The sequence below is a fragment of the Danio aesculapii genome, chromosome 2, assembly GCF_903798145.1.
Source record: "Danio aesculapii chromosome 2, fDanAes4.1, whole genome shotgun sequence".
NCBI classification, from domain to species: Eukaryota; Metazoa; Chordata; class Actinopteri; order Cypriniformes; family Danionidae; genus Danio; species Danio aesculapii.
The window spans coordinates 57394473-57415411 of NC_079436.1; the positions used below are offsets into that span (position 1 = coordinate 57394473).

At 34.5% G+C, this 20939-nt stretch overlaps 1 protein-coding gene across 2 annotated transcripts in view; it reads left to right on the forward strand.

Annotated features, from left to right (window-relative positions):
* The window catches only part of LOC130214590 (septin-9-like), a 45464-nt gene extending 35755 nt beyond the window's left edge, over positions 1-9709 (forward strand). For both annotated transcript variants that reach the window (XM_056446373.1, XM_056446365.1), the window contains exons 7-10: positions 2581-2676; positions 2966-3062; positions 6173-6224; positions 8356-9709. In XM_056446373.1, coding sequence (XP_056302348.1) covers positions 2581-2676; positions 2966-3062; positions 6173-6224; positions 8356-8512 — 402 coding nt within the window. In that variant the 3' untranslated portion in view covers positions 8513-9709. The remainder of the gene's footprint in view (positions 1-2580; positions 2677-2965; positions 3063-6172; positions 6225-8355) is intronic.
* The last annotated feature ends 11230 nt before the right edge of the window (positions 9710-20939 follow it).

Sequence of the window (20939 nt, forward strand, 5' to 3'; positions counted from 1 at the left end):
TCAAGCTTGTATGCAGCTATTATGTTTGGCTGTGGGGTCAGCGCACAGTCCTTAGATCCTTTTTCTCCACTCCACACATGCAGCCTTTGACTTTAGAGGAAAGTGGGGTGACTCTATTTTCAAACTTTAAAATATTGATGTGGACTTGCTGAATATGTCTGGTTTATTTAATGTCCGGCTATGGACATCAAGCATATGGAACCGTACAATCAAAACAAACACTAGCTTAGTGTGGATTCTGTGAAGGGTGTAGTTTTGATTCGTCGTCATTCATTAAAACCTCCCGCTGGTTAAATGCTCTCTGTGTTCTTTTCATTATGCTCCCAGTGGCCTGTTTAAATCTTCACTGCCAGAGGCCTGAAGTCATGTGGGTTACGATTATTCATTCTGACATCTGAGAAGCGCCATGACCCTGAATGTGACCACAGAATGCGTCACCCAAGGTTCACCCAATGACGAAATGAATTTGATTCACTCACTGACATGTCATTACTTTAACTGTTGGTTTAATTATAATGTTATTGCTCATTTATGTTAATGTTAAGCAGTAACCACAGAAAAATCTACCTTCAACTACCCTGGCATATGTTTTACACAGCGGATGCCCTTCCATCCACAACCCAGCACTGGGAAACACCCATACACTCTCGCTTTCACACACATTTATACACTACAGTCAAGCACAAAGAGAACATGCAAACTCCACAAAGAAATGCCAACTGGTCCCAGCAAGTAGTCAAACCAGCAACCTTCTTGCTGTGAGGCGACAGGGCTAATGACAGTTGCTTGAAACAAGCAAGCATTTCTTAGACTGTACTGGCTGCTCATTTCTGTATAATGAAAACATAGCGCCATTCAGACTAGTCATGGGCCGGTATAAGATTTTGATTGAACAACCTTGGATAAAAATGTCAAATTTCACGATATCTGGTATCCTCGCGGAATTCTATATAAATGTCTGGTTAACACTTGAATCACCATGGGGTTAATTTTACCCATCACTGTTAATCAAATTAACATAACACACCATCAATAAAACATTCAAGCCTCCCAGTCGTTGACTTTTACTAAAATTGCCTTATTTACAATTCCCAGATATTAAAAATTGTTTAGATAAAAATAGATTAAAAAGTGGGACATTTATACCTATAAGTGCCAGCGTGGGTCAAATTTACCCACTATAACACGCACTGCTTATGTTTGAAATTACTCTCCAGTGACTTTTACTTTCAATTTCACTCACTGAATTAGCGGTTATAATAAATGAATAAAGTCACAATGACTAGAAGGTGATTTGTAGAGCTATTAAAAACACAAAATGCAATGAATGATGGAGAGTCTGAAGAAATAAGTTATGCATCAGAGTATGATGGCTCAAATTTAGACATTTTAACCTACTCATGAATGTTCAAACTTTACTGGTGTTGTTCTCCTAAAATAATCTTGTTCCTGAAATAATAATTTCATGAGTCTAGACACTTTTTTGTTAACAGTGGCAAAAAGCAATTTTAACAATTTCAAAACAAAATTCGTGCTGGGTAAAATTTACCCGCACTGGCGATTTTAGGCATACAGCGACCTAATGCGGTTCTAGTGTTTAAAAGAAAACAACGTTTTCCCCCATTGAACACAATATTTGTTATTTTAAGAAACATTTTAAATATTTTGGAACTGTAAACATGTAAGGCTAAATGTTTTTTAAAAACAATTGACTTCTGCTATCTTCATTAGTTTCAACAACATAGAATTCTTTACAACTTCAAAAAGTATCATTAGATATCTTTCTTCTCTTTGCATGTAAAGTAAAGTAAAGCCACTGCAATGTTCAGTTCCAGAGCATGCTTGGATGTGTGCTCATAAGCGATTTGTTTTTCAGATGTTTCTTGAATAGTTAGCTGATCAAATGCTTTTGATATGGAGGGTCCTTATTTGCTGGATATACTGTTGCCCTAAACAAATAAATAAAAACACATAAAATTGTACATATATAGGAACAGAACATTTTAGTGGTTTTAAAGCCTTGACTTTTTGACCAAACCACGGTAAACCTTGAAACCGGTTATTGTTCCATGCCTAAATCACACTAAGGCGTAAATTGACCAAAAACAAATAAATAAATCAGAAACTAAAACATAAAAAATGCTACCTTTAGTAAAAGACTGAAATTAAATAAGTTATAAATGGCTAATATGAACCAAACAACAACAACATAAATCAGACAATAAAACATAAAACATTTATTACATTATATATTATATTATTTTAATAAAAAGGAAAATAAAGCTAATTTTAAAAATTTATATAAACAAATTAAAATGTAATACTTGTGACTCATATACAGTACGGTTGGTTTGGAACAAGTAAATGAAGACTGAGTTTACTATTCTGGGTAATCCACAGCTCTAATTTAATACCAGCTTGTTTGTCCATTTTTTTTAAACAATTCATTCTCTTTTGTTGATCGAAGATTAGTAACAGCCTTTGCATGCACATCCATGCTTGTTATCCAGATGAAGGAAGAACTAAACCATTCATTGATTTTTGATGAGGATGATTGTGTGTGCTTGTCTGTGTGTGCAGATAAGAGAGGACTTGCGAGCCAATGAAATTGACATTTATCCTCAAAAGGAGTTTGATGAGGATGCAGAGGACAGAATGATTAATGAGAAGATCAGGGTATGTTCACGTGTTACTTTATATAATTCAGTAACTCCTACTGTGGTGTGTGTTTAAAGAAAGTCAATGTTCATGGCTTACACTTAATAAAGTTAGTTTTTGATTTATTTTTACTTTTGTTTCTGCTCAGCTTTGTATTATTTCTAATAATAGTGGAGTGGAGACTATTGAAGCTGTGCATCAGTAGTCTTACTCTTCAGTGTTTCGGAAATAAAGATAACTGAATTGAATTTGAATTTCAAGTGTTGCCTTTTTCATATTGAGCATTCTCCTTTCATGTCTGTTTTAGGAGATGATCCCGTTTGCTGTGGTGGGAAGTGATCAAGAATATCAGGTCAACGGAAAAAGACTTCTGGGCAGGAAAACAAGATGGGGGACAGTAGAAGGTTGTGCTTACATGTTTTTGTATTCACCACACTCACATTTGCACATTCTCTCTCTTAGTTCTTTCTTTGTTGTTGGGTTAGTGTCTTGTGTTTCTCTTCTTGATTTAAAAATAAACAAACAGTTGAAGTCAGAATTATTAGCCCCCCTGTTTATTTTGTCCCCAATTTCTGTTTAACGGAGAGAAGATTTTTTCAACACATGTCTAAACATAATATTTTTAATAACTCATTTCTAACAATTGTTTTATTTTATCTTTACCATGATGAAAGTAAATAATATTTTACTAAATATTGTTCAAGACACTTCTATACTGCTTAAAGTGACATTTAAAGGCTTAACTAGGTTAGTTAGGTGAACCAGGCAGGTTCGTTATTGCATAACGATGGTTTGTTCTGTAGAGCTTAAAGGGGCTAATAATTTTGTCCTTAAAATGGATTTTAAAAAATTCAAAACTGTTTTTATTCTAGCCAAAATAAAACAAATAAGATGAAAATTTCCTTGCTATGTTAAACATCATTTGGGAAATATTTAAAAAAGAAAAACAATTTAAAGGGGGGCTGATAATTCTGACTTCAACTGTAAGCTTTTGTTTAGGGAAAGTATGTCAAAAGTTTGGGATCTGTATGATCTGTAAGAAGAAGCTGATCCTACTCACCAAGGCTGCATGTACTGTATTTTATCAGAAATACAGTAAAAAAAATCATAGTAATCAGTTATTTAAAATTTTGTAATGTATTTAATTTTGGTACAGTTGAAGTCACAACTTTTAGCTCTCCTGTGAAAATTGTAATCTTTTTAAAATATAGCCAAAATGATGTTTAACAGACCAAGAACATTTTCACAGTATCACAGCATATATCCATATAAATATATAGCACTGTAACCAAAGAACAAGAAGGTGACTGGTTCAAGTTGGTTCAAGTTTAGGACAATATTATTTTAGTTTTTTGTTTGTTTGATTGTCTCCAATACCTTGCCTAATTATGCTAACTTGCCTAGTTAACATAATTAAGACTTTAAATTGCACTTGAGGCTGAATATTAGTATCTTCCAAAATAACTAGTAAAATAGTATGTACTGTCATCATGGCAAAGACAAATTAGTTAATAAATGTAATAATTGTCTTTTTAAAATGGATTTGTGTGGTACATAGACGAAAGAATGTTGTTCACATTCAGAAGCATTTTTATTGGAGAAAACCAAGACAGCTGGTGTTGATTCTAAGTTGAGAAAGTTTTAACTGGCAACGAGTGATAAAATAATTAGATTTATTAATAAGGTAAAAGATGTGACCTACTGTAGCTCATATGATGAGTGTTGAGTATATAAACAAACAAACAAAAAAAAAAAAACTGAAAATAGTCTTTCTGTTACTATTCTGTATTTATTCTATAATCTCCAATTCATTAGTTGCTTTCAGTCTCATTCCAACATAATCTCACTTTCAAGTCACCATTATCCTTGTGTAAGATGACAGAAAACTATATTTATATAATTTTCAGACATGCATATCTGTGGTATTTTTAAGTACAAGAAATCAACAATACCAAAAACTTGATTGTTTACCACTTATTAATTTCATTACTTAATGGATCAGTCTTGATGTACAAGCATTTTTGATCATTTCCCAGTGTCCTATTTTAAATGTGATTACAGTTTTTTCCCAATTGTTTACACACATTTTCTGAAAGCATGTCTCATATTGTCAGAACTCTACACACAAATAAAAAAACACACACACATTGGGCAAAACCCTTCAATTCTCCTGCAAAATGAAACTTTCCTTTCAAAGCAGTGTGATTTCTTCTCAAAATGGTATTTAGTTTTCAAATGACACACACAAACCATCACATGAATAGACATTTATAAGAACCAGTTGATCACTGATGTGCTTAGTGTAAAACACTATGACCACTTCTCGATTCATCATAATGACTTACTGTAAACCTTCTTTTGTTCAGTGTTACACTTACTACAGATAGTACATAGGCCTATAGAAGTGCATTGTAAAATATTTTAGAATATTGTTTTTATACAAAACACACAAATACACACCACCAAATAAATTTTATATTTTCCCACAAAAACAGTGTACACAGTGTTTATCCCAACCAACTCAAAATTGCACATAACGTGGTCTACATATGCCAGCAACAGAAGTATTTACTGAATGCAGTTACAGTAAAGAAAAAAATATACAAATTTCATCATACATTCGTCATACACCTTCCATTCCCAGGCAGAAAAAAATGCCTCAATATGATTGAGGAATGGAGAATATGGAGGGAGTTAAACAACTATAAAACATGGGTGGGCAGTGAACCAGTTATAAACCAGATGAGCTCTGATTTCTAAATTGCAATTATGTGTGACAGGTGTTTACCTATGTGATGAGTTAGTATGCAAAGTAGGGCAACTGACTTTACAATTTTGAATGACGGTGTGTTCCTTGTGAAAACAAGAGATTTTCTGCATGAAAATTGTGCCAAACGCAGAGAATTGTGTGGGTTACATGTTGTAGTCATTGTGTCTGAAGTACAAGTAATTGTGCGTAAAAAACTAAGAAGAACTGTAAAGTGTTTTGCTGCTCATTCTTTTTTGTTGTATGTTATAAAACACTTCCATCTAGTGGCAAAAAGAGGCTACCACAACTCAAGCAATAGCGTTACATGCTGGCGATCTGAAAGCTCAGTATTCTGACATTTTAGCTTGTTGTTATCAGGCAATGATTTTGCAGGCAGTTTTTATGTACTCTGTGAAGGTTTGTGATAAAACCTTGGAGGTTAAAATAAGGGTTTAATGATCTTCAACATGGAAAGGGTGTGATTGGTAACCAAGCAAACATTGAATTACAACAATGCTAACTTCTTGCTAAAGAAAAAACAAGATACAAACAAACCAGTAACCACAACATATTTTTAGTATCTGTCACACAATTAAAAGTAAAAATAAAAGGAATATTACAGGCAGTGAGAATGCATTTATACTAGCTTACAAAATCAGGTGACATATTTGTGAGTTACTCTCTTCAAAACAATTGAAGAACTTCTTTTAAATTATTATTAATTATTTTGATAAATTTGATCATTTTTTTTTCTTTTTCTTTCAGTTGAGAACACCACACATTGCGAGTTTGCTTACTTGCGGGACCTTCTCATCAGGTACTCAACAATTTAACAACGTATTTCTTTGTGAATGTTTACATGGTCAAGATTCCATTACCCATACTGGTAACACTTTATAATGACTGCACACTATGAAGCATTTATTAAGCATTAGTTAGTTCATTTGTGAATCGTACTATGAAGCATTTATTAAGCATTAGTTAGTTCATTTGTGAATCGTGATATATATATATATATATATATATATATATATATATATATATATATATATATATATATATATACATAATATTTTGTATAATATAAGGGATTTAAAAAGCATAAATAGTCCTCACTTTAGATTAGGTTACAAAAGTCCATGATGTTGTGTTAATGTAATATATAGGCAAGGCAAGTTTATTTATATAGCACATTTCATACACAGTGGCAATTCAAAGTGCTTTACACAAACAGGAATAAAAGAAACAAGTATAAGAAAAATAAAAACAAATAATAAAAACTGTTAAAAAAATAAAATAAATAAGCATAAAAACAGATAAAATGTGTTATAAAAGAATGAAAAAGAAGAGAAAAACATAATAGTGCGATCTGTCGGACGTAGCACAGTGCTCATTCAGTAAAGGCACAGCTAAACAGATGTGTTTTCAGTCTTGATTTGAATGTGCCTAATGTTGGAGCACATCTGATCATTTCTGGAAGCTGATTCCAGCAGTGAGGGGCATAGTAGCTGAAAGCCGATTCACCCTGCTTTGACTGAACTCTTGAAATTTCTAGTTTATTTATATAGTATTAACATTAGTACAACACTTAATATAGTAATACTTTATTAATACTTAATAAAGTAACACTAGTATAACATTTAATGGTCACACTTTACAATAAGGTTCATTAGTTAATGTTAATTAATGCATTTACTAACATGAACAAACAATGAACAATACATTTACTACAGTATTTGTTCATGTTAGTTAACGTTAGTTAATGAAAATACAGTTGTTCATTGTTAGTTCATGTTAACTCACAGCACATTAACTAATGTTAACAAGCATAGACTTGGATGTTAATAAAGCATTAGTAAATGTTCAATTATGATTAATAAATGCTGTACAAGTGTTGTTCATGATTAGTTCATGTTAGGAAATGCATTAACTATTGAACCTTATTGTAAAGTATTACCCATTTAATATAGTAATATTGTGTTAATATAGTTAATATAGTAACTGTTACTATATGCTGTTGATTTGAATATTTATTATTTATTTATTATTCATTTACTTACTCGTTCTGATTAAATCATTTCCATTATAAATGTGCGGATATGTCAAGAATACAGCATATTTAGTTGTATTTATAAACTGCTTACAAATGTCTCATAATATAAGTTAATGCTTAACAAATGATGAATTACTATTTGCTAATGCTTAACAAAGGATTTTTACTGTGTAGTTATTATAGTGTCACTGGTTAGATCACAAAACTGCATGAAGTTATTTTATGAAGGATTTATTAACAAGAAGGTACTAAGTAACTATTACTGTATGCCTGAATAATCAGATCTATAAATGTTAATTAGAATAGTTGATTAATCATTTGCTAACTTATTCTGAATGACCTTAAAAACAACAATCTAGTTTTAAAGTAACTGGTTTGCAAATAATGCAAAACTTAACTTAGGATTGAAAAATGAGTCATTAAGAAGGTATGAAAATACAATCATTAAACACATTATACATCTGCTCAAGAATACAGCATTTGTAATACAGTAAGTCAAAAACACAGCATTTTGTAACTGTATTAATAAACTGCTTGCTAATGTCTTATAATGTAGAATTAACAAACAATGAATTAACTATTTGCTAATGCTTAATAAATTATTTATAGTCTGCAGTTGTTATTAAGTGTTAGCCACACTGAAAAAAAGTGTTGCATGCAAAACTGTTGCAAACAATTTATTTGTGTTGAATTTAAACAAACAAATTAAATTGAATAATGTTCAACTTAATTTGTTTGTTTAAATTCAGCCGAAATAAATTGTTTACAACCACTTAATGTAAAAAAATTGAGTAAATCCAAGGAATCATCTTTGAATATTTTTTTTCAGTGCATTTACTAGTAAATATCTTTCAATATTTATGGTCCCTTTTTCTTTGTGTTTTTCCATTTCTAGGACACACATGCAGAATATCAAAGACATCACAAGCAGCATCCATTACGAAATGTACCGTGTACGCAGACTCAATGAGAATAACACCAAACCAAATGGACAGCCAGCAATCCACACCAATGGTGTACCTGAGCTTGAAGTTCTCTCCCATGAGATGTAGATGTGTCTCTAACTATATTTCTATACATCAGTCCGTCCATCTATCTATTTCTCTTTCTCAGTTCACTGTACTTTTATCCATCTGCCTGTTTGTAACCTTTGGCTGTTCTTTTATAACATCAAAAAGTTCTGAGGATTTTTTTCTTTAGGTGTGTAGCAAAATGTAATGTTCTGTGTGATGAGAGTTTTATTAAAGATGTTTAATTTACAGTGTTTTTATGGTAATTCCTTGGTGTGCTGGAGCAATGGCTTGCCAAGTTCAACAGGCCATGATACTCAACGTTGGATTGTTCACCCAAAAAATGATGATGATGATGATGATTATTATTATTATTATTTGTTCTGTTAAACACAAAACAAGATGTTATGGAAATATTGGAAACATGTACTATTTGTTGTTGGTTTTTTCTATTGTGGAAGTCAATGGTTACAGGTTTCCGAATTTATTCAAAATAAAAAATCTAAATCCAGGGTGAGTAAAAGATGACAGAGTTGCCATTTTGGGTCAACTATTCCTTTAAAGCTCTCACACGTAATCATTACAGATAACACAGATGGTTTTGTGTTAAAATTTCAATTTGACAAAGAAAATGTAGCTGTTGCTTGTAGAAATGAGGAAACATACAGTGTAAAATCCCCCTCTCCTATCAAGTTTTAGAGCATTTAAAAAATCGGATGAAGTCCGATGGAAAAGAGCAGGACTTTGCTTGATGTAGGTTGATGTTGTCACATGACGATCATGAGTGTTATATAGAAAAACATATGAAAGTGTTGAAATGTATGAAAGTGTTGTATAAATAACATTTAACCAGAGTGCAGACAGTTTGGTTTTAAAATCCCCTTTTCTGTAATGAATCGTCCTTGTGGTGTATTTTTACCCATTCTATAATTTCTGTCCTTTGTTCCATTTTTTAAAAAGCATATTTTATTTTATTATTAATTGTCAATTTTGTTGTAAAGGCCTGTGTATGTGGAATCCATTGTTTATTATTTGAAGAAAAGCAAACTTAGTTTAATTTGTAAACATTTATGTATTTATAAATGGCATCATGTTACCTGGATGTTGTGGCTTTTGTAGGTCAAATGTATAGCGTTCTAGAATCACCACAGTGACCCAAGCATCTGCATATCTTTGTTTTTCTCCTTTAGTTTCTATGCAGATATCAGTATTCAGTAAAGCAAGTCCTGAGCCATTCTATTCACTATCTGTGTTCTGTAATATGCTAAACAGTATGACCATAATAAGTGTTTCATGTTGTTACTGATTCCGAACAGTTTTGGACATTTAAGCCACTCACAAAAAAAAAACAGCAAAAGTTATGGATATACACATTCATAAACAATTTGTGCAAACTAAGTGTCCAAAACTTGCTACAATGATCAATCAACATATAGGCTAGCAGTAAATTGGATGACTGAAATGATTGCTTAGCAATCATAATGTGTCCAGTATATATGCTGACATTTTTTTATAAAGGAAACTAAGATGTGGACACAATTTAGATTTGCTTACATAGTTTAGTCTTACTTGCTTGTACATCTTAAGCAGCTTTAACCTGATTTTAAAGATTATGCAAACTGAAAAAAAATGGAAAAAGTTTAGTTTCTAGTCTCAGGTTCCTAAATCCCAGCCAGTGCTGCCTATATTGACATGACTGTCAGAAAATACAATGTGTCAATTATTTTCCAGCTGAAATGAATGAAAATCAGTTACCCCAAGTCTCAAACTGACTAATTTTCACATAATATTTTAGTGTTCTATTCAGCCTATATTTTATAATATGAAATATGTATGTCCAGAATGGCCAGAGAATTTATATGTAAACATTTTAAATGATTATTTTGTGAATATTGTACACCCATTGTATTTTGATGTAGTAAAGGTAAAATTTATATTACTGTAGATCTGGAAAAATAAAGATTGCTATTTTTATTGTTGTATTGTAATCTTTGTATATGATTCTTTCTTAGTCTTAATAATTTTAAATGAACACATATATTATAATATAATTTTATTTATTTGATTTGCAGTTTATTTAATTAAAACACATTATACATTATTTAGGAGTACCACAAAAGTAATATTAAAATGGGCAAGATTCTTCTCCTTCTTCTTCCACACAAAATTACTAGTACTGCTGTTTTCATCCCAGACCCTTCAAAGTGCAAATAGTGTAGATTATCAGGAATGGTGTGCAATGACTTTTATAAAGGGGCAAACATCCATTGACTTGCATTAGGCCCAACTTTGACATCATAGCGCCAAGTGTGTTTTGTAGAAAACCCTAACAATGCCTTAGCACTTGGCTAGCAACACCTTTACTGACCACCAACACGCTAGCAACCATTCAGAACACCACAGTAACTGCCTACCAATGACTTAGCAGCACCCTAGCAACCCCTTAGCAACACCTTAGCATCCACATAGTATCCACTCAAAGCAACTAGCAACAAATTAGCAACCTCCTAGCAGCATGTGAGAACACCCTAGCAATCTCATAACAACACCTTAGCAACTACCCAAAAATCTGATAGAGTTAACATTGAGCAGAACTTTGACAAATCAGAGTGCCAAGTTCACAACATCCAACAGCCTAAGTGAGAACATACCTCGCAAGGGGGTATATGTTGTACTCCTTGGGTGCTAGAATGTCTCAGTTTCCCATAGACTTGACATGATCCACTGAAATATATTGATCATATAAGTTATATCTCCCGTAGACTTGACATGGCCCATTGAAATACATTGATCCCACTGACTCCCATTATAAATGTCACACATCAATAACACTACATAGCAGTGTCAATCAGACATGGGGTAGGACTCATTTGACTCAAGACAATCAAAAAGCATCTCAATATGACAATGAAGCTCTAAAGCCACTCACCTACACCATTTAAACACCCTAACCCTAAAGCCTAAACCCTAAACATAAACCAGAAATTCCATAGACTTAACATTGAGCAGAACTTTGATGAATCAGAGGTCCAAGTGTGAATTTCATAGAAATATGGGATTCATGGGATTCACAACAGCTACAAATGGTTGCAGCCTGGGAATATTTGAAATGGTATTGAACTTTGGATTTTTCAATAGACTGTGACAGTTTGTAAAGTGTCTGAATAATGGACATGCCACTTTTTGCTTAAAGGCAAGCCAAGGTAAGTTTATTTATATAAATATATTTTATACACACTGGTAATTCAAAATGCTTTACATAAACAAGAATAAGAGAAACAAGTATAAGTAAACACAACAAAGAATAACAAAGATTTAAAAACAGATAAAATAGATTAATATGTGTTAAAAACAGATTTTAAAGAAATGGAAAAGAAAAAAAAGACATAAAAGTGTGAGCACAGTACTCATTTAGTAAAGGCACAGCTAAGCAGATGTGTTTTAAGTCTTGATTTGAATGTGCTTAGTGTTGGAGCACATCTGATCATTTCTGGAAGCTGATTCCAGCAGCAGGGGGCGTAAATTTTTAATTTATTTGATCCTAAAGATCTGAGTGTTCTGTTCAGTGACCATATGTGTAATGTATTGAGGTCCTAGGTCATTTAGTGATTTATAAACAAGTAACAATACCTTAAAATCTGTTCTGAATGTAACTGGGAGCCAGTGTAAAGACACTGTAAGAATGTGATTTAACTTCAGTGGTTCATACTGTTGTTCTGCCAATCAGTATGATGGTGAAAATCTATACAGTTCTACATCTGCAATCTTATACCAAAAACAGAAGGACAGTTTCAATAGCTAAAAATGTGAGAGAGCATTGCTATTATGTGTGATTGAATTGTATTGTAATATGAAGCAATTAGGCGTCATGGTGGCACAGTGGGTAGCACGATCGCCTCAAAGCAAGAAGGTCGCTGGTTCGAGACTCGGCTGGGCCAGTTCCTCGGTGTGTTCTGGTTTCCACCACAGTCCACCACCACAATTGTCCGTAGTGTATGAGAGTGTATGAATGTTTCCCAGTGATGGGTTGCAGCTGGAAGGGCATCCACATGTGTAAAACATGCTGGATAAGTTGGCGGTTCACTCCACTGTGGCGACCCCTGACTAATAAAGCCAAGAGTAAGCCAAAAAGAAAATGAATGAAGCAATTAAGTATTATTGTTAGGTCAAAAGTAATTCACAAAATACTTGAAAATTAATTGATTTAATGACAATAATGACAATATAGTTACAACTGAATTAGTTACAAATAACTGTATAAAATAATAAAACATGAAATTATAAAATACATATGATATTAATTGTACCCAGCATAGAGAGTAAGAGAGAGACAAAGAACAAAGAGTAGGTTCCAAAGAGAGAGCCAGATAGCAGGAGAGTCAGAGAAGAGAGACTACAGAGCAGGAGAGAGCATAGCAGGAAAAGAGATAGAACAAAGTTTACAACCTATTTTGTATTTTCCTTGACCATGTGACCAAAGCCCAAATACGGCACGGTTTGGATGACATAGTGTGAGTACACCCTTAGCCAGGCCCTGATCTTATCAGCTTCTGCCTTTGGAATCTGTATGGACTTTCTTGGTTAATAAGACATTTTGCAATATAAACAAATGCATATGATCAATCTGAGGACAGGTGTGATGTGCTCTAATTTTTTGGTTCTGGTCAGAATCCTGGCAGCAGCATTCTGGATGCGCTGCAACTGTCTGAATGTCTTTTTGGGAAGCCCAGTGAGGAGTCAATACAATAATCCACCCTACTGCTGATGAAAGCATGGCTTCTCTTCTCTACGTCTTTTCTAAGGGTGTACTCACACTAGGCACGGTTGCCTTGAATCGTGCTGGGCCACAATTGTCCCCCCTCCCCTTTCCCCTTCGACCTGCACTCACAATATTTTTTTTACCTTCCGAGCCCCAGCACACTTACGTCATAGATGATGCAACTGTTCAGTTAGAAAGAGAAGTGCTCTCACTCAGTATGATGGAGATTGCTTTAGTTATATTGTTTTGTTTTATTTTAAGTCGTTTTGAATGTGGCGACATATAGTCAAACATTTTGATGAACAGGCCACCACATTTGACACTCATAAATATTGTTAAAGTCATTGTGCTGCATGTATTAGTAGGTTTGCTGAAGGTGGCATTGTTGGGTTTACATCTTTGATAAACTATTACAGTTCGCATTGTGCCAGTGCCGAAACACTCCAGCCCAACATGCCTTAATGACTACCGCCCTGTAGCACTCACACCCATCGTCATGAAGTGCTTCGAGCGGTTGGTCCTGGCACATATGAAAGACTCTCTGCCATCCACACTGGACCCACATCAGTTTGCCTACAGTTTGTGGCAACAGGAGCACAGAAGATGCCGTCTCCATGGCACTGCACTCTGTCCTCACACACGTGGACAATAAAAACAATTATGCACGAATGCTGTTTGTTGACTTCAGCTCAGCATTCAACCCTGTCACACCCTCTAAGTTAATGATCAAACTTAGAGACCTGGATATCGACAATTTTCTCTGCAACTGGGTTATAAACTTTCTGACTAACAGGCCTCAGAAAGTTAGATCAGGTCACATCAGCTCCACCACCGTCACACTTAACACTGGTGTACCACAGAGCTGTGTGCTGAGCCCCTTCCTCTACTCCCTTTTTACCATTGACTGTAGGCCTGTGAACAGATCCAACACCATCATCAAATTTGCAGATGACACCACATTGATTGGTCTAATCAGAAACAATGATGAGACTGCCTACAGGGAGGAGATACAGCATCTGACCACTTGGTGCACCGACAATAATCTGCTCCTTAACACCAACAAGACCAAGGAGCTCATTGTGGACTTCAGGAAGGGACGAACAGGCTCACATGATCCCATCCACATTAATGGGATGGCCGTTGAGCCTGTCTCATCCTTCAGGTTCCTGGGGACCCACATCTCAAAGGACCTTTCCTGGACCACCAACACCAGCCTGGTCAAGAAGGCTCACCAGCACCTATTTTTCTTGAGGCAACTTAAGAAGAACCAGCTTTCATCAGCTGTCTTGGTGAACTTCTACCGCTGCACTAGAGAAAGCATCCTGACCAACTGGGCACTGCAGCGGGTGGTGAAAACTGCCCAACGGATCACAGGGACTACACTGCCAGCCATAGAGGACATCCAGAAGAAACGCTGTGTGCGCCGAGCACGCAGTATTCTTAGGGACACCTCTCACCCTGCTCACAGACTGTTTTCTCTCCTGCCTTCCGGCAGGCGCTTCAAGCTCCTCCAGACAAAACCAGCAGACTGAGGAACAGCTTTTTCCACAGAGCTGTCTCCCTTTTGAACTCTGCCCCTAATTGACTCTTTTGCCACCCCCCCCCCCCCCAATACATCCCCCACTCTTCACTCTTCTCTAACTTATACTCCTCACAATCACTGCGCTGTTTAACATTTGCACATTTAAAAACTGCACATATTTATTGCACTACATTGCACTGATTCACTTATTTGAACTGTACACACCCATTGCACATGGACATTTGTAATTATGTACACACCCACTGTACATATACATTTGTAATTATGTTTATGTATCTGCACACTTCTAATTACTAATAGCAACCTGTACATATATTCATTTATTGTAAATCTGTTCATAGCTAATACAACCTGTATATAATGTTCATAGTACATCCATCTGTAAATATTTTCATAGTTTTTTCTATAACTGCACTTTATAACTTATACCTGTGTCCTGTACTTGCTGCTTTTGCACTGCTGGTTAGACCTAAACTGCATTTTTTGCCTTGTACTTGTACATGTGTAATGACAATAAAGTTGAATCTAATCTAATCTAATTAATTGAAATTAAGAATGATTCATAAATTCTTATGAAACAGTCCCTTAAAAGTGACATTGTGTCTTCGGTTTTGTGTTCAGGCACACTTTGCACTACCTATAATGTACAAGAGTACCGTGCCAAAGCTCTCTGGCACACCACTTCCAACCATGCCAGGGCCAGCCAACTAAACCGTGCCCGGACCCGATTCGGAGCACTCACACTTGTCAAACAAACTGGGAAATGCACCTGGGCACGGTTCAGAGTACACTCTGAGTGTCATCAGCATAGCTGTGGTAGGAGATTTGGTTCTTTTTTCATTATTTGGCTCAGTGGGAGCATATGGGTTGAATAGGAGAGGTGCCAGAATTAAACCTTACGGGACTCCACATCATGGGTGTCCACCTCGACCTAAAGTCTGCTATACTGGCATAGTAACCTCTCTGTTCAAGGTAAGATCTGAACCATTTGAGAATCATCCCAAAAAGCCCAACCTAGTTTTCCAGCCTATCCAGAAGTATGCTGTGATCGACAGTGTCAAATGCAATACCAGCACTGTTAGTTGCCCGAATTCATAATTAGATGAACATCATTGATTATCTATAGAAAAATTTAATTTAATACAACTAGCAAGTTTATTTTTGCATTAAAGTATTTTAAACACTCTCAGAAAAATAGGTACATGGTGGTACAAATAATGTTCCTTAAGTAACAGTTTTGCAACTTTGTAAAAGTTGTACCTTACATGGAACAAAAATACCTCTTATGATACTGTTCTGTACCTTTTATGGTACAGTTAAAATAAAGGTACACAATTGTTCTCATAAAAAAGGTACATCAGTGTTAGACAATTCCTTTATTACAATATATTATGATTTTATGAATAATCTCCATATTAAAAGATGAATCATCATTTAAAAGCATTTGTTTAAAGAAACTCAAAAACAATAATTAAGTTCTATAATACAAAACAACTGGTAAAACATAACTATAGGTATTGTAAACTAAACATTTTAATAAACTTTTGGTAAACATTTTCTGATTAATACATTTTGATTATTGATATCCTCACCTTTTGGCATTTGTTTTCCACTACGCACGTGAGCTAGCAAACGTTCTGCATTTGTAAAATATTCATGCAGACATTTTAGTACTGTAAAACTACATCAAACATTGTACATATCTTGTTACAATACTTTTGCATAATTCTATTTCTATTTTACAATTAAGTAAATTAAATTAATTTTTAAGTGATTACAAAGGTATTGTGTGAAAATTGGAGAAAAAAAAAAGTTTTATATTGTAGATGGGAGAATGTATTTCTGTAACATTTTTGTGAAAAGTGTTGAGAAATGTTTAGCAAAAAATAGATCTTTTGATTTATGTTAAAAGTATTTTTCATTCTTCATTGCGAATGGAAAAGGTGCATTTACACAAAAAGAAAGTAAAAAAAAACATTGTTTAAAGATGTATTTGATGTTTTATATTTACTGAAAATTAATTGACACATTTTGGATATAGCAAAATGCCTTTGAATAGATCTTGAAGGAACACATCTGACACTGTTAAGGTAAAAAGTGTCTTGTCACTGTAGTACCTTCATGGGTCAGATTTGTACATTTGATGAAGGTACAATATTGTATCTGCAGGTTTTAAAAACCAAAGGTACATTCTGTTTTTTCCAGGGTACAAATCAGGTCCTTAATGCTACAAACTACAATAGTACAATTTCTTTCTTTGTCTTAAGGTACAATTCTGTTCCATAAAATGGTACTGCCCCAGTTACAATGGTTTGTACCTTCTTTGGTACAACATTGTACCGTTTTAAAGAATAAGTTAAAGTATAAATAATTTCAGGGTTAACTATATGTAGTATTTATTGGAGCATGCGTGCACTTGAAGAAAACCAAGTTAATTACTGATATTGAAATTCTATTTATTAACTACACATTTTAGTATTTACCATTTCAATGATATTGAGCTTTCTATTAGGACAGCTCCCATATTGCTCTGTTTGTAATACCCCTAAGTCAATTTTGCAAAGCCTGCATTGTTTGTTAGTCTATCTAAATTGCTTACATTAATTGGTTCACTTGTGTAATTCTGATTTGCATTATACCTCGTCTTCCAGTTGTCTTTTACCACAACTCTGTCCCTGTTCGAAGCAATACTCACATGCATACATATGTACGCATGGTATTTTTACACTGAGGCACTATTCTCCCATGTGGCCAAGTTGTTGTACAAAAGCAGGTAGGGATTTTACCCTACCCTTATGCATGTAAGCCTTATTTTAATTAAAAGACAGCTGCAAACTTAATTAGATTCTGCAACAGAATTAACACAGATAAAGAACAAGGTTGTTACAGGTCTTTCGCTATGAGCACAGAGACGTTTCTATAGAGCAGCACTGGTGGAAAAACATCTTGTTTAATGAGTACTGGATCATTAAAAACGCCAAATAACAACATAGTAGACGTTTAAAGGGGCTGTCTTATGCACACATTATTTGACAGAGTCAGACTCCTTTCTTCCCTCTTTTTTATTATAATATTATATCTGTACATTATTAATATCAAGTAACAAAATGCAAACACATGCACAAGATCAGCATTTTACTAGTTTCAAACAGGAAAGCAAATTTTTTTATTTTATTTTTTCTTTCCTCCAATCTAATTAACATTTGAAGAGTTCAGATGCAAAAGCCGCTAAACGCCACCTCTGCCAAAAATGAGCTAATGACATTGAGTGAATGCTTTAGGCACGTAGTACACCATCAACAAATAGATTTGCTCCAAATCATCCAAATCGCAGAGTAAGCTCATTCAGAAATACAGTTTGTTTGCAAAAGCCGCTAAACGCCACTTGCCACTTGCAAAAGCCGCTATATCCCGAGAACCAAGAGAACTGAGAACCTGATATGCCGGATTTTGTAAAGAGAGCGTTTCATTCTGCTTTCGATTTTAAAAGACAGAGTTTGATGAATTGCATGAGCCTGTCTGACTGTCAGTGAATGAAAATGTCTCCTACCTCAAAACTCTATGCATTATAAGAAAAAAAACACAATGTACAGTCTGAAGTGTAGCATGCTTTCATAACGTTTTTTTGCGCAGTAACGCTACTTTGAATAAGATTTACTATACATTAAACTATACATCCCACATGGATGCTATGAGGATAAAAAAGAGACCAAGACCTTAATGAATGAATGACAGTTTCTAAAATTGTCTCAGAGACATCCCCTTTATGCCCAGTAGCCCTACCTTGTGTTTAATTTGCTAATGTAAGCTATTTTTAAAAGATAATATAATGTATAAAACTACATATTATTTGTATTACTTCATATTACCTATACATCTGATAAGCTGATAATGGACTATGCACAGATATTGATGTTTCACAGTGTTTTTACCCTACATTATTTGAATCTACCAAGCTTAGTTTACCATGTTTGCAATGTTTACGTTGTTCTACTTGCAATAAATCTAAATCCTAAATATCAGAAATGACAACAGATTGTTAAGATTTAATTAATTTCAGCTTTAATGTTATGGAATAATGCACTTACTTGACAATTTCATTCATTCATTTTCCTTCTGCTTTTTCCCTGGTTTATCACAGCGGAATGAAACACCACTTACTTGACAGATTATATATTTTAATTTTAGGTGGCTTGTGCATGTGTTTTGTGTTTGCTAAAATAATTTCTAATTGCATTAGAACCCAGTATATTGATAGAGACTCTATACTGCTCAGTGAGCACTGTCTTTCGGATGAGATTCTCTGTGGTTGATAAAATTGGAAAACAAGTAGGGATTTAACCCGGGCATCCTGGCCAAATTTGCCCACTGGCCTCCGTCCTATCATATCATAATTGGCTGTTGTAATATTTTTTTTAAACGACAGGGGGCGGTCAAAAGAAACTGACCGTGAAGTCAGACGGATAAACAGAGAAGTAGAAAGTTTCCAGAACTACGTCATATCATTAATATCATTCAATATTTTAAAACTAATTATTTTTATTATTTTTTATAAATGTATATAATTTTAATGATTATAAGGATTTTTAAATTCAATTCAATTCACCTTTATTTGTATAGCACTTTTACAATGTAGATTGTGTCAAAGCAGCTTCAAAGTTCAGTTCAGTTTAGCTCAGTTCAGTGTGGTGAACAGACTCGTCTGTCCCTGGAGCTTCACAGGAATTAGTCTCATGCTCTCCACTCCTCCATGACCACCACAGCAGCTGCTCAGGATATGGAAACCTTGGGATCATCTCGTTGCATTGAGTGTATGCTTTACTAAAAAGGTTTTTAATCTAGTTTTGAATTGGGAGAGTGTGTCTGAGCCTCGGACATTATCAGGAAAGCTATTCCAGAATTTAGGAGCCATAAATGAGAAGGCTCGACCTCCTTTACTCGACTTTGCTATTATAGGTACTACCAGAAGCCCTGAGTTTTGAGATCTAAAAGAGCGGGTTGGATTGTAGCGAGACAGAAGTTGGTTAGATAAACAGGAGCTAGATTATTTAAAGCTTTATAGGTAAGAAGAAATATTTTAAATTCAATACGAAACTTAACAGGCAGCCAGTGTAAGAAGGATAAAATTGGGGTGATATGATTATATTTTCTAGACCAGGTAAGAACTCTGGCAGCTGCATTTTGTACTAGCTGATGTTTGTTAATAGAGGATGCTGGGCAGCCAGCAAACAGAGCATTACAGTAGTCCAGCCTAGAAGACATAAAAGCATGGACTAGTTTTTCTGCATCTGGAATGAATAGCATACACGAACTTAGCGATATTTCTAAGATGAAAGAAAGCAGTTTTTGTGACATAGAATATATGATTTTCAAAAGTTAAATTGTTGTCTAATATGACACCCAGATCTTTTATAGTAGAGTCAATGCTAACTTTGTATCCCTCTAATTGTAGGTCAAGTTGTGAGATCTGCTGTGTACAGGATTTAGGCCCAATAAGTAATAATTTTGTTTTTTCTGAGTTTAAGAGAAGAAAATTGTTGGTCATCCAGTCTTTGTATATTATGTATATTGTAAACAGTAAAGGGCCTAAAACTGATCCTTGAGGCACCCCATACTTTACTGGGCTGACTTGTGAAGGCTGTCCATTAATATTCACAAACTGGTAACGATCAGCTAAGTATGGCTTAAACCATTGTAGTGCCTGTCCCTGGACACCTGTAGACTTTAAGTGATTTATGAGGATATTGTGGTCAATGGTGTCAAATGCGGCACTTAAGATCAAGTAGAACTAGTAGCGAGATGCACCCTTGGTCAGCAAGAGTAAATCATTGGTTATTTTCACTAATGCAGTTTCTGTACTGTGATGATCTCTGAAACCTGACTGAAACACTTCAAAAACATTGTTCGTCTGCAGAAAGGAGAATAATTGTGCAGAAACGAACTTTTTCTAGTATTTAGACATAAATGGAAAATTTGAAATAGGCCTATAATTAGCTAAGTTGCTGGGGTCCAGTTGCGGTTTCTTAATAATAGGCTTAATAACAGCTAGCTTGTAAGGATTTGGAACATGGCCTAAAGATAAAGAAGAGTTGATCACGTTATGAAGAGGTTCTCCTATAACAGGCAACAATTCTTTCAGTAATTTTGTTGGAACTGTGTCCAACATA